Genomic DNA, 14,905 nt, shown 5'->3' with positions numbered 1-14,905 from the left:
CGTGCAAAGTGGGTGCATGGACGATTTTTGGAGAAAAAAAAAAAGGCGTGACAATAACTTTAATGTCAACAAGAGCGTCAGCACTGATTTAAATTGGGAAGTTGAGAGGTTGCTTCTAGCAAAGGTCTTCACAAAAACCTAGCAATAAAAAAGCACAATGTGCACTCAAACATTGGTAGAACTAAATCCATCTAAATCAGGAGTTTTGGTAAATGAAGATTTAGGGATTTGAAGACATTTTTCTTGAGAAATTCCAAAAGGCTTCATTGGGGGATTGGCAGTATTTGCTCTGGAAATACTGCTCAACTAGATTACCGTTACAGGGTCTGCAAGATTTAGAGTCATGCTAACCCTAACGCCATTTCGCATTTTGGAGTCCTAAAGGACTTCATTGAGAAATACGTCATTACTGCATGCGTTATTACCACATTTCTAACACTGCATTCAGTAATGAATTTGCTGTGTATTGGTGATTGCCTAAACACAAAATCAGCTTGTTTTTAGTTCATATGCCCCATAATAGTGCAGTGCTGTAAAACAGGCGGTATTGCTAAATTCTTAATGAGGGCCAAAGAATTTAAAACATCTTGTTTGTCTTTAAAGAGGTAGGGCACACTGTAGGGAGTGGGAGAAGACTTTAGGGTTCCTTTTCATTCTCTCAAGTGCTTCTCACTCTCCCTCTCTCACTCTCTCTCTCGCTGTCCCCTAAGACTAGTGGCAAGTAAGACATGGTTTAATTGATAACGATGTGTATATCTGCACGTTTTAAACTGCTTTAAGAACAATATTCATTTTCACATACACTAAAACTCACATGCCCAGGTTATAATGCATTTGCTTACTATGAATCTTACATTGAATTAAACTACCCAAGGTGATCTCGCACCTAAAATTAAGGGTATTGTTATTCTGAATATGTGTGTGTTATTTGTTTCACTCTCAATTGAGCCTCATTATGAGTTTGGCAGTAGCCGTGCCCTTAATAAGGGCACGGCTACTGCCAAACTCGCTACCGGTAACCGCGAATGGGCCATTACCGGCCCATTACGAGTTGAATGGGCCAGTAATTGCCCATTCGCGGGTGCCGGTATGGCCGGGCTCCCGATCCCCATTCTGCACCGTTTATAACGGTGCAGGTGCAATCGCGAGTTCTGCTCACGGGTGCAGCTCTGCACGCCTGGTCTGACCAGGCGTGCAGAGCGGCACCCGCAAGCAGAACTCGTAATGTGGCGGTATGGTAGCACTACTGGTGCCGTTGTTGCCTTACCGCCACATTCGTAATGAGGCCCAATGCATATTTGAAAAAAGCACGTACATACTGTAGGTCAACTCTGCAAATAGAATATTTTTTATGTGAGCACACTGAACTTACCTATATTTCACTTTTAGGTTCTGTTCAATGCCAGTCATTTGGCCAACTGTGAAGGATGCACAGACTTCCAATACGGTTAGTATATATGTATCAGACTGTTCAATGTAAGTTCCATTGAGCTCACAGGCCAGATTACCCAAGATCATGAGGTTCTCTTTTGAAATGTACGAGCTGGAGATATTCTGAAATGAGTAAAACATAGAATAATATCTATTACTCCCATTGTACATTAGCTTACAGATACTTTGTGTTTACACAAAATTATTCATATTGTGTTTGGGCATTAATGAGACAAAGTGAATCTATTTAGCACTAAACACATTGGCTGGTGGTATAATATGTGAAGTGGTGTAGTCTGGGCTCTAATATACAAGAATAGAAGCCATGCTGTGTTAAGTTTAGTTTCGTATGCTCTGGATTCTTTCCCTGGAGCCCGGGAGACTTAAAAAGAATGTAGCGGCAATTATAAATACAACGTTGTTGTATTTATGATCACTGTGGCTTTCGTTTCAAGTCTCCCGAGCTCCCCCGACTTAAAGCGAAAGTGCCGGCAATTATAAATACAACTGTGTTGTATTTATGATTGCCGTGGCTTGGTTTTTAAGTCTCTGAGGCTCGCCCGAGCCTGGGAGAGCCCGGGAGACTTAAAAAGAAAGTCCAGGCAATTATGAATACTTCGCTGGATACCGACACAGTATTGATAATTGCTGCAACTTTAATTTTCTGTTATCCGTGCTCGGGAAACTATAAATGAAATTTGCAGCAATTATGAAAACTCTGCCGGCAGCCGGGGGGAGCCCGGGAGATTTTAAAAGAATGTACCGGCAATTATAAATACAATGTTGTTGTATTTATGATCGCTGTGGCTTACGTTTCAAGTCTCCCGAGCTCCCCGAGCCGGGGGAGCCCGGGAGACTTAAAGCAAAAGTGCCAGAAATTATAAATACAACCACGTTTGCAGCCGGCGAAGTATTTATAATTGCTGTGCCTTTCATTTTATGTTTTCTGTGCTTCCCTGGGCTTTGGGAACACATAAAACGTAAAATGAAAGGCAAGACAGCCTCCTCTCTTTGTTAAGCTCTGCTCCCTGGCAGCAGTAAGCAAAGCTCCCGGTAGGGGGGCTTTTGCTTGATTATTGCCGCCAGAGCAGAGCTTAACATGAACAGAGGAGGCTGCTGCATTTCTCAAAATGGATGCCCCCATGCCAAAACTTTGAGCCTCATTTGCTCAAAACATTACATAGGAACTTAGTTTAAAAATATTTTTCATATATAGATTTTATTATGGCCCATGTTTTGAGACACTAACATTTTTGAGTGAACTTAACTTATTTTAAGAAACAGAGCCAGTGCCGAATGTAGGTGAAGATATTCCAAATACATTTTAAAACAGTGACACAACTTCACTGATGGTACGCTTCTGTTAACCAACTCTTAGTAGATTTCTTGAGAGATTCTCCCCGAACTCAAGGATTTATGTACTTATTCTAATTTATTAACTAAGCACTGATCACTACTATTTGATCATCCCAATAGTTGGACAAACCAATCCTTTTAGGCAAATACTTAACAGGGTTGCACCAAGAGAGATAACTACCTTCTTGCTTCGTTGTAGAGTAAAAGGTGTTGTTTTGTCCAGAGCATTACCTAGTAAGTCACTGGCTTCAGCATAACCCGAGATCTCAAATTTACCCAGTCAAGTTGTATACAAGTTAAAGTGATTGAAGATGATTCCGGAAGACCCAATACACATGTCAGTTATTTACTTTCAGTTATTTTATATTAGTCTGTCCCCAGCATTCTGCCCCATACAGGTAAGCTTGAAGGGACTGAATCTCACCACTTTCCAGAGCTTGTAGAATTGCCCTGTTACCAACAATCCTTGTTACAACTGCACTACTTTTGATTAGATTAGTATTACTCTTATCAATTTGCCCACTCCATTCTCACTTATGGGTGAAGTAGATTGCATGATAACCATTATAAATAGCTTTCCACAGGGTGGCCATCCAAGTTACAGAACAGACCGTAACCTTCATTTTTTCCTGGTCTCTCTCTAAAACCTTTTTTAACATAAATTCAAAAAGAGATCACATTGATTTTTGAGCCTACTGGGAGTCTGAATTATGGACAGCATTATCTGCATATAATAAAATACCTATGTGTGCACTGTTCAATGCAGGAGCATCAGCCCGTTATTTTGCAATTTTGTTGCTGTCATTGGGCCAGGGGGATAGCTGAGGGGCAACACGTTTATCTTGGAAGCAAGACAACACAGGGTCAAATTCTGGTCCCGTGCTTAGAGGCTGGTCTCTTGTATTAAGCGCGTAATAAAGATTTAATTAATTGATGTATAGTGAGAAAAAAGTGTGGGTGAGGATACATCCCTGTCTGACTTCTCAACAGGGAGTGGCAGCTCTTAAATCAACAAAGGCCAAATACAGGTGCATCTTCAAAAACACATATTTCATTACCAATAGAGCCTGAAGCCATGGTCAACTATGAACTGACCCTACCGGGAAGCTGCCTGGAAGGTCAAATTATCTTTTGTCTTTCAATTCAGTCATCCTGGTGCACAAGCAAGGTCTTTCCATAAGTCTTACTTGAGGAATCCAGGAGGAAGAATGGACAATAATGGGCGAGTTTGCACCTGTCACCATTCTTATAGATGGGAATTATTTCCACATGAAGCCATGATTGCAGGATTCTACTTGTCGAAAGGAGTACATTAAGAAACTACAATTCATGGCACCCTTTCTTTTGGCTCTTTTACGAAAAGGTCTGCTGGAACCCCATCTGGCTTGGGGATTTCTCAGACACCCGAGCAATAATCGCATGTTCCACCTTTTCACAGTGATAATTATTGGGTCCACTTCTAGCATGCTACAGTTTAAATCAAATTGAGATTCAAACAGATTACTTACATGCCCGAGTTAACTATTCTCCAGAAATATACAGAGTTCTTAGCTTTCACAGTCTGATTCAGTGCTTTGCGTGTACCATTAGCATTGATCTTTTTCTTTAAAGTAATTAGATTATTGCATTTCAAATGGGGTGCAGCAATCTCCACTCTATTGAAGCCTGCAGCCCCTTTAATTCCGTAAGTAGTTTAGTTTAGAAATGTTACCCTCTTCATCATACAAAGTGTTCCTTCTAATATGTGACATGTGGGTAAAATATTTAGCCAAAAGCGTTCACAACGAATGTTATTTTAAAAAAGGAATCCCAGATGGTGAGGCGGACTAGTTAGGGTGGTGCCCAGAACCCCTTCGAATTTGGACACTAAAGCATTATATATCATTGTTAATTCTAGGTATGCATCTATCTGGTCCCATCTAATAATTTTGCGATTGTTAGAAGTAGAAAGTGCGACATCCACCTCAGGGTCAGAGAAGAATCCCTTTGGTGCTATGTCATTGGGAAGTGCTAATCTGACAGGATTATGATCACTCCCTCAGTGTGCAATGTCATCCAGAGATTCTACCCCGCGTCCTTTCCGAGATATTAAGCAAGATGTAATTGATGTGGGTGGAGAGGTCTCTGGCAGTAAAAGTTGGCTCTGCTGGAATGTCTCCATGAGCTCTCCCATTACGGTGTAATGCCGTATCTCCCTTGCAAGCTGTATAACGGGTGAGTATTGAGAAGATAAAATGCCACCAACCTTAGATAGGTACAGCAGACTTGAAGATGTGAGAATCTACCTGGTCTCCCTATCCAATCCGAGAGTAAGCCTGGGCTGAACAGAGATTCCAGGGAAACCCTTGTGGAAGAAAACCATGGGCTGGTATTCTACTGGCAGTGTGATGGCCGCAGAGGTGAATGCAGCTGGAAAGGTCTGGGATTCCCTTCTGAGATCCCTGCAATAAGAAGGCGAGAGTTCGAGTCAGAAAACTGGGAAAGGAGGGATGAGCTTTGCGTGAATGGACAATTACCCAGTAATGAGGAGTGGGTCTAGGAAGCTTGCAGCTTAAAACGAGATCCGGAGGAAGGATCAATAGTTTCTGAATGACAACCAGAGGAGGCGACAGTGAAATGATATGTGCAAGGACTAGGAAGAAGACAAATACCATAAGAGCTGTTAGCTGGGATGAGAAGATAGGTCCCTGGAGGGCGAGGGAAGCGTTGTAGGCTACAGTGTTTGGATCTTATCCCCTTAGGGCTAGGAGAAATCACTGAGTGACTGCCTGCGATAAGAGCGAAAGCAAAGGTTAACTTGGGAAGGAACGGAGAACGAGATTCACAGGAGTGGGAACCAGGAAGTACCGCTGAAGGCGTGGTCAGGAGCCTAAGAACTGCCTGCTGAGAATTGAGGTGCAAAGGACAGATTCTGAACCAGGTATGAATGTTTCGTTAATGCCTCTGAGAGGGCACCTATAGTAATGAAAAGGGTTTGCCGTTAAACTCGTGAGAAAGTAAAAGTGGGTCCGCGGGAAGAGAGGAATGACACGTACCACCGTAGGCCTGGTTTCCAGACCGGGAACTGTTGGCCATGAGCTGGGGCTGAAAGGTCGCGTTCTGCCACGGGGTGTGCGGATTTGCTAAGGAATGAAGGAGACAAAGAGGTAAGGAAATGGGAGAAGTTTAGTCACCAGAAAGATTCAGTACAGAAGGCACAAGCTTACATAGCGTAACTACTGGGGAAAGCAGAGTAGCAATGCGCCTCAGTCCAGGACGCGGGCGCAGATGAACACAACAAGCAGTTGTGGGCGGAGACAAGACTGCGCCTCCATTGCAGACTAGAGCGCTGCCTGCGGCCTGCGCCGCCATCTTGGGGGAACAAATGTGAAGTGCATCTGTACGACGCCACCTGTGCCACAGAGACCATCGGTGTCGATGGTATCTGACAACGTGCTCTAAAGCCAGTTCTGAACCACAATTGCATAACTTGCATGGCATATTCATGCTCATTCCTAGCGTAAATTTCAATGAATCTCCTCTTCAGCCGTTAAATTAATAAGGCTGCCAAGTGGTTCACATTGTAAACTAAGATTGTGTGCACTAATCCTGCCCTGTCATGTTAACCCATGAACCCCTAGTTGAAAAAAAAAATCTCTTTGTCTCTGTACCAAATGGGACAGGGATCTTTTTCCTGATATTCAACAGTCCCCCCAAAAAAAGGGGACATTAGGTCCATTTTTACTTGTAATTTCTAATTCTTTTCCTCCTGTTGTAAACCTTCCAGAAGGTTCTTCAGAAGAAAGAGGCAGACTAGCATCACCCAAATTCTAGGGTGCTTATTTTCACATCTCATGAGGAAAGAACATCAGAAGTTCATGAGATTCACCATGAAAGTTCAACACGTTTAATAGAAAGGTCTTCCCTTTGGACTAATGATGCTCTGAGGGTGTCCAAAAACTCCCTATCTGTAGTGGCTGTCCACCTCAAGCTGCAGAAGATTCAGTAAGGCTTTGTACCCTTTGTACCCGGATGATTGTCTGACTAGGTGTTAAAGGTGTGACTAGGATTCAATTCCTCAGGACAAATCTTGACACTTCTCTCTTGGTGGGTTTTCATTCGAGCAGGGAGATCCGTCGCTATGCAAGAGATGATTATAGTTTTCCAGGACAAAGCACAATTCAAGCTTTCTGATTTCCAGAAATTCTGGGTCTCGTGGGTTCTTGCATACCTGTGGTGGTACATGTGAGGCTCTGGCTGTGAGAGATGTCATTACAACTGTCCAGACATTGGACCGGCATCAAGATTGAAACTACAACACCACATTTCAGCAGCCAACATATTTTAGATAAAAAGGAGGTATTCTGGATTGACAGATGTGACTGTGTCTTTCCAGGAGACTTGAAATTTGAATGCAACCTGTCTTGCTTTCTGTAAATGTGGACCGATTGTGTTACAGTACTGCTTGCCAAATATGTATGTCATTATTATGTTATTATTTTGGAATAGTGGTTGAGCATGATAATCTGTATATAATTACTTGCAACACACATGTAAATCTTTACTTGATATTTGTAAATTGCCTATTGTGTATCTCCAAGTTGTAATATATTTTTTTTCTTTCTTTTATTTCTTTCTATGGTACATGTTGTAAATGAAGAATTTACAACTAGTATTTGCAGTATTAGAACATCGCATTGAATATACTGAAATTAACTGTTGCAGTGGATTGAGTATGTACTAGAAGTACTATGTGACAGTGAACTTATCTATTTTGCACAGTCAACATGGGTTGCCATTGTTATATTTTTTCTATTATTTACCGACCCAGTTTGTTAAGCAATGAGATCATTCCTTTTTTATACAGCTGTGTATGGGCGCATTCTTTAAAAATGGCAGAAACTCTTGATTCACATTATTTAAATCCATTATGGGCTTTGCCCTTTAGAAGACGAAAAACCGTGCCTTCTGTTATTCTTCTTGGATCCATCAAGTAACGGAGAGTCCTGAGGCTACATACTGTATTGTTATGCGAACTAAAGGAACTGAAACAGCTTCTAAGAAGGGTTTTATTCTTCTCCATCCCCCTTTTTTGTTTGTAGAACAACATTTCTAAGTGTGGTTGGCTCACTGACTGTGGCTTACAGGTACAATTTATTATATTTTATTTTTAGTAATACAAGATGTCTTATTTAAAAAGTCAGTACAATTTTATTATTGTTGATTGTCTACCAACTTTTGATCCTCTAGATCACATGGTTTGATTATTTAGGCATCTTGAAGACTGGTATGTGTACAGTTTTTGTTAAGAAATGGTCTACACTTTGATAATGATTTGCATTATGGTGCTTTGTTCAACATAGATCACTACTACATATATTTTATATTGTTTTCAAACATATCCCTATTGACGGATCATCTGGATTCAATGGCACATCCCTCATTACGAGTACAGCTGGGTTAGTGCCTTACTGTTACCGACGTCCGATATTCCGGTGTTGCAGGGATATTACAGGTGTCGGCAACGGCGGTAAGTTCTCATTCCATGGAGTCCCAGAGTACTCCATGTTATGGGAACTACTGAATCACTGACATCATTGTTAACAATGCTGGTGATTTAGTGATTTATCTGCCGGTAGGGGCCTGAACTCCCGGCAGGTCAGGCCTGCTGGTAGTTCACTGTCCCTACTCGAGGACTCAGCCAAGCTGGTCTGGAAAAAATGCTGGAGCGGTATTGCCGTCATTTTTCACAGCATTTTTTCCGGACTGGCTCACTCGAAATGATTGTTGTTTTTCTTCACTTCATTTAAGAAATGGAAGCTGTTACATTAAACAAATGCTTTCAAAGAGACAAGTAGGGGGTGTGGAAAAAATGTCCACCTAGACCGAGTGATCCAAGTCGGTCCTTCCTAGTTATTTTGAGACCGTGTTGGTACTGCACCTCCTCGAAATAGAAGGGCAATGGGAACACCCCCAACACTGGGCCTCATTACACGTTATGCGGTAAACCATGGTGCTACTAGCACCATGGTTGCCGCCGGTACCATACCGGTACCACCATGGAGAAAAGGGGGATTACCACCCCATTCCAAGGTTGGCGGGGCGGTAATTCCCCCTTTCTCCATTGCCCTTCCCCATTCCCATTTTTGCCCCATAGGGCTTAATGGGAATGGGGAAGGAGCTAATTACGGTACCGCAAATTGCAGTACCGTAATTAGCACCAAGGTCCCTTTGCGGGTCCCAACTTTAACGGCTGGTCTACACCAGCCGTTAAGGTCGGGTCCCGCAAAGGGACCTCGTAGTAAGGCGGTAAGGGTTTACCGGTACCAGTGCCCTGACCGGTACAGGTAAACCCTTACCACCTACCGTGTAATGAGGCCCAGGACCTTGCAGAGGTGATTTAGAGGAAATGTTGCAGGCTGTGCCAGTGAAATAAATTCTGCCAGCGGCTGTATGGTAGGGCAGAGCGGATGCAACCTGAGAAGGCTGAACAGGCCGAAGATGGGGTCATAGAGAAAACACTGAAGTGCGCCCTCACCCCCGCCGAGCCACATGCTCTCCCAGAATGCAATGGATTAGTGAGGGAAGAAAAGGGTTGCCTGATGGTTGGATGCCGTGCCGGTGCGGTGGGAGCTGGATATAACCCCTGCTGCACACAGAGGATTGAGGAGAAGCCCAGAATAAACCTAGATGAAATGAAAACACTGCCATTGGTGACGGAGAAAGTGAAAGTGGTAACTACCCTAAATAACCACAACCGCAACCTGAGGAGCTGAAAACAAACGGAAGGTGGCTTCTTCCAGGGCCCCACTATTTTCATGCTCGGTAAGTGGTGGAACAGTGGAGGAAAAGATCCATCTCCCAAGAGAGGTGACGCACAGTCACTTTAGAGCAGGCCTGTGTAGAAGGGTGGGGAAGAAGTTGCACCACACTCGAATATTGAGCCATACCAAATACGTTGAGTGAGCTGCAGCCGAGGGAAGAAGAAAGGGGAGCAAAGGCCCTGCCCTAATGACAGCAATTATGAGTCACTGTACCACGACTCCCATAATAGATGCACCTGTCGCTACCTGATGGCGGTGACGGCCCAGTCAGCTGGTGAGGAATGCTGGGCAAGACTGAGGCAGCATTGGTGCGTCTCATGCCACGTAGATGGACAGTTAGGCATCCACCCAACAGCATTCCAAGACTGGTGCTCTAGGAGATAGGACGCCAGCGTGCTCAGCAATGCAGGAGGCATGTGAAGAGATGTTGGCAGAAAGACGCTGCAGGTCCTCAAAGAAAAGGCCCTAGCCTTTTCCTTTAGCAGTGGCAGCACAATTGCAGGATGTTTGGAACACCTTAGAACCTGTGGGAGGACCTGGTTTTGAATCCCCAACAAGGAACCAAAGGGAACATAAGGGTGCACCTTAAAATAAAATATAAAATAAGAACCCGAGCCCAAGGATAAGACAAATAATATTTTAAAGAGGCCAAGGCTAAAAGAATAAGTAAAAGAAAATAACGAAAGTGAAACCGTGATTAAAATAATACAACTTGAAACTGGCCAATCAAGAAAGAGGGCCTAACACGGGAGGACCAGAGTGGAAACACCCTGCCTCCCAATCCTGTAAACTGGGCTTTCCACCAATCAGTGGCCAATAGGATGAGGAGGAGTCTGGCTATAAAAGCACAGCCAGTTCACTCTGACCATGACTCAACCAGAAACTGGTTCACTGTACTTCTCTCCAGACACTGGTGCATGCAGAGAAGCTGTATCCTGAAGGAGGAGTTGATGTCTGGGTGAAAGAGCCTGGACTACCCTGGAGCACAGCCTGCCTGGAAACTCCTTCAAGAGCCTGGAGGAAACTGATTGACCCAGGGGGAAGAAGGCGAGTACCCCTGCAGCACCACCTGAGCCTGAAAGGTGGAAAGGCTGACCTGCCTGAGAAGAGGCTGAGGAAACTGACTGACCCAGTAGGAAGGAGAGTACCCCTGCAGCACCACCTGAGCCCAGAAGGTGGAGGAGCTACCCAGCCTGAGAATAGGCCAAGGCATACCCTTGCTAAGACCCTGTTAGAGAGAGCAGGACAGATGTAGGACCTCTGAAGAGAAGAGGGGCAAAACCAAAGATCCTCTGAAGAGGAGGGGGAAAATCCAGGTCCCCTGAAGCCGTGAGGGGCAAAGAGAGAGAGGGAAAGAAGGTAAATAAGATAGACTCATGAATAAACAAGGAGCCACGCCAAGTCCACTGAAGAGGAAAGGGGCAAAGCAAAAGGAAACATAAAATCCCAGGGAAAAGGGCCAACACGTAAGAAGTGAGAAGAGACAGAAGCCAGAGAGACTGACAAGAACCCCAGCAGCAAGACAGGGGAAGGCAAAATCCATTGAAATAAAGACAGGGATAAGGTCAAATAGAGAAAGAAGGAGCACAGGCCCCAACTGGAGTTTGTGCACCAAAAGACTCCTGGAAATCAAAGAGGGGCAGAAGCTAAGGGCTGTGTAAGAAAGAGAGGGAGAGAAAAAAACAGAACTCCAACAGGAGGTTGGGCAATAGGCCGAAAACCAAGAGAGAGAGGGACGAATTAACTAGAGGACTGCGATTCTGAACTATAGTGCAGTACTAAATGGTTTCCTCATCTAAGAAGCCCTGCAACTGCAGGTCCTAGTTTGAGATCTTCGCATAAGTGGCCCTGTTGGTAGTCTATGCAAAACAAAAGAGCTGATGGCTGGAAGGTTTGGAATTAATCCTAACCTCTGGCATTGCTCTGGGCAACCCTCCAGACCATCGTTCTTCGACTGCCAAGCAATTACAAAAGGGAAAAGACATATGCAAATCAAGCTTGATCCCACCACAAAAGGGGCAGTCCAGCCCAAACTGATTGCACACATCCCTTTTGCACTAGACCACAAGCATCCCCAAACACGTTTCGGCCTTCTTGGGCCTCATCAGTAAGGAGTAGCTTGGGTCTCTAGGCCCATCAGGCAGGGTATCCACATCTGGGCATACACGTCCCACTAGGGGTGACTTAAGCAAAACAAAAGAGGTGATGGCTGAAAGGTTTGGAATTCATCTTAACCTCTGGCATTGCTCTGGTAAACCTTTCAGACTATCGTTCTTCAACTGACGAGTCATTACAAAAGGGGAATATGTTGGTGGTCTGCCAGAGTAGTCTCTAAAAGAAGACCTGTTTGAATTGCTGGACTTTGTTAATCTAGGAGAGGACTCTTAAATTAGACATTTTACCTTCATCTCTTTTCACCCAAGGGAAGGACTTTAAGTACATTTTCCTCATTGCACCATTTGCATTGGCTATTCTGACAACTCACTTTTTAGGAATTTTGATTCAGGAAACCCTTCTTTTAAGTTTGAGGATTAGTTGTGACAGGGGAGCTTGCGTAATGGTTTTTAGTACTTTGGGCTACTATTTACTTCATAGGTGAAGTATACCTGAGGTTTGCGTTATTCACACAGAGATTGGGGGTCATTCCGAGCATGGAGGTAAGGCAAAAACCATGCCGGTAATGATTTAAGTACGATGCCGTAATTATCGGTCTAGGGTCGCGCGAGCGACACACCATGCCGAAATTATCGTCATGGCGTAAATGGGAGCTGATCGCAAGTGAGGAGCACACGTAAATAACGGCCTCCCCAATGCCGCAAAGTACCTTACCGGCATGGAGTACATACAGGCATCTCAGAGGAGTAAAAAGCCTGAGTAGTGGTTCCCAGAGCCACAGGTGCACACATACATCACAGATGGAGGCTATGGAGTCTGCCACAGCAGAAAAGGAACACACCCACACACCACCCCCCTCCCACACCAAGATGACACCAATAGAACAGGCAAGGCCACAACCACACAAACCTCTGCAACAACACCACGCCCCCCCACTGAGGAGACACAGGGGTAGAAGGAGGGGGAGACAGGCCCTGCATGCAGCACCAGTGCAGCCTCCGTTACCACCCCAGCAACTCCCATGCACACGCAGCATGTCCGGTCACTCAAGGACAAGTCCTACCAGATAGATACCCCTGACCACCTAGACTGTGACACTGTCACCACCATATTGCGCCACAGCCACAAAGAAAAGCGAGCACCATACAAATGTACAGTGCCAACCTGACACAAGTGACGGTGTTGCCTGTGCCCCACACCCATGCCACAGGCACCTACCAGCATACAGTGGCATGTCACAACCGTCCATTAGACGGCCACATACACAAGTGCCATTACACCTCCCCAAGCACACAAGGGCCTACCAATCCCCAATATGGACCACCCATGAGATACACAACAGTAAAGCTGGACCTAATGCAAATGGAGGCATGCCAAATGACAATGGTGCCCCTGACAGCACCCACAGGTCGTATCTGGACCAGCATGGCATGCAGGTGGCGGACAGCAACTGCAAACAATACCACTCCCCCTACGTGCAGATGGAATCCAACGCTACCAAGAACCGCACACATGGGTGGGCCCGACACCAAACAACTACACATGACTCAAAGGGCCAGCAGTACACCACGCTACCGTGCCACATGGTCCAACATGCAGGATGACCTGCCTGGCTGGCGGTTGAGTCGTCTGACTGTGTCATGCAAGTGCACTGGTGCCATGAGGTGGGTGCCTGCATGAACCAACTGGGTTGAAATGATGAAGCCATCGTACGGTGTTCACCCCGGCAACAAACCTGCCACAGAACCAGTGCAACGGCACATACGAACAGCTTCCCACTTTGATTGAATAAGGCACTCACAACACACTACATCTCCACCATCTGACAAGGGCTAATCACACTACACTAGCACCACTCATTGGCGGACACCACAACCGTAAGCGCATATCGGAAGACACACTGCACATGCACAATGTGGCAGCCCCCAGCATGGCACCACATTGGAGACCCATCACTGGGGGTGGAATTAACGGAGGGCAGCAGGGGTACGACATCACCTCACCGGCATGGCACACCCATAGGAGTGTTGGGAATCACCATAGAATGGATCAGAGCAGGATGATGACCATGATCCCCAGACTACAGCCATCACACCCAAATACGATTCTACACAGTACACAGCACCACATGGATCCAACATCAGGACAGCAGCATGCAACAAAGGAACATGTACCACAAGATGTCCATACCATCATTCACGGACCATCTTGTAGACGCAACCCCCACTGCATTCCATTGTATCGGACACATATTTGTGTCCATGATCGTGTGCAATACATCCATGGACATGTGCAGATGGCCATCATTGAAACCCTGCCACGACAGCCATGTACTGTTCTCCACCATGATAGTCCAGACACTCACCTTATTTGGCTACACATGCAGCTGTTGGTGGCTGTCCCTTGACAACAAGCTACATGACCCCTGTCATTAACCCCCTGAACAGGCCCATGGGGCAACCAAACAATGGCCATACCCGTGCATGCGTGTAGATGAAGCAGTCACCTGGCTTGCATGAAGCACATATGAGCCGGCGAAGAAGGACTGGTGGGTGACCCATCCCCTGATATCTGGTGTCGAATGAGCCCATGTCATATGTGCAGATGGACAAAAAGTGCATCCCTACATGAGCGGCTATCACCCCTGGCATGGTACTGCTGCAACCACATGACGATGCGGTGAAGGCGGAGGGTGAAGTGGCAACAAAGGTTCATTAAGGCAGTGCACTTGAGGGACATGTAATGCTCTGAACTTACAGTGGACAAGATCTCCAGGACACAAGTCAGTAGAGGGTGTCATGACATAGGCACACAGGGCACTGGACTTGTGTATACTTGTACACCATGCACTGGCAGAAGTCAATAAACAAATGTGCAATGATGAATGTCCACAACGGTTGAAGTTTGCGACACCAATAGTGTATTGTGAGAAAAACAAAATAGTGAATACATCAGCAGCAGCCCCTCCCCCCTCCCCCCAACTCCACAACAAACCATCACCCCCTGCCCCCTCCCCCCATCTCCACAACAAACCATCACCCCCCTCCCCTTTCCCCCCCAACTCCACAACAATCCATCATCCCCCTCCCCCCTCCCCCCCAACTCCACAACAAACCAAACCCCCCTCCGTCCTCCCCCCCAACTCCACAACAAACCATCACCCCCCTGCCCCCCAACTCCACAACAAACCATCACCCCCC

General features: G+C 45.6%; 1 protein-coding gene across 1 annotated transcript in view; it reads right to left on the bottom strand.

Moving 5' to 3' along the window:
* Window positions 1-14,905, bottom strand: part of LOC138568695 (uncharacterized) — a 1,243,988-nt gene that overhangs the window by 454,779 nt on the left and 774,304 nt on the right. Inside the window, exon 83 of the mRNA XM_069646472.1 lies at window positions 1,373-1,554. Coding sequence (XP_069502573.1) covers window positions 1,373-1,554 — 182 coding nt within the window. The remainder of the gene's footprint in view (window positions 1-1,372; window positions 1,555-14,905) is intronic.

The sequence above is a fragment of the Ambystoma mexicanum genome, chromosome 2q (genome assembly GCF_040938575.1).
Source record: "Ambystoma mexicanum isolate Mex_15411 chromosome 2q, UKY_AmexF1_1, whole genome shotgun sequence".
NCBI lineage: Eukaryota > Metazoa > Chordata > Amphibia > Caudata > Ambystomatidae > Ambystoma > Ambystoma mexicanum.
The sequence above is the reverse complement of the archived record's forward strand: the minus strand, read 5'-3'. Positions and strand labels throughout refer to the sequence as shown.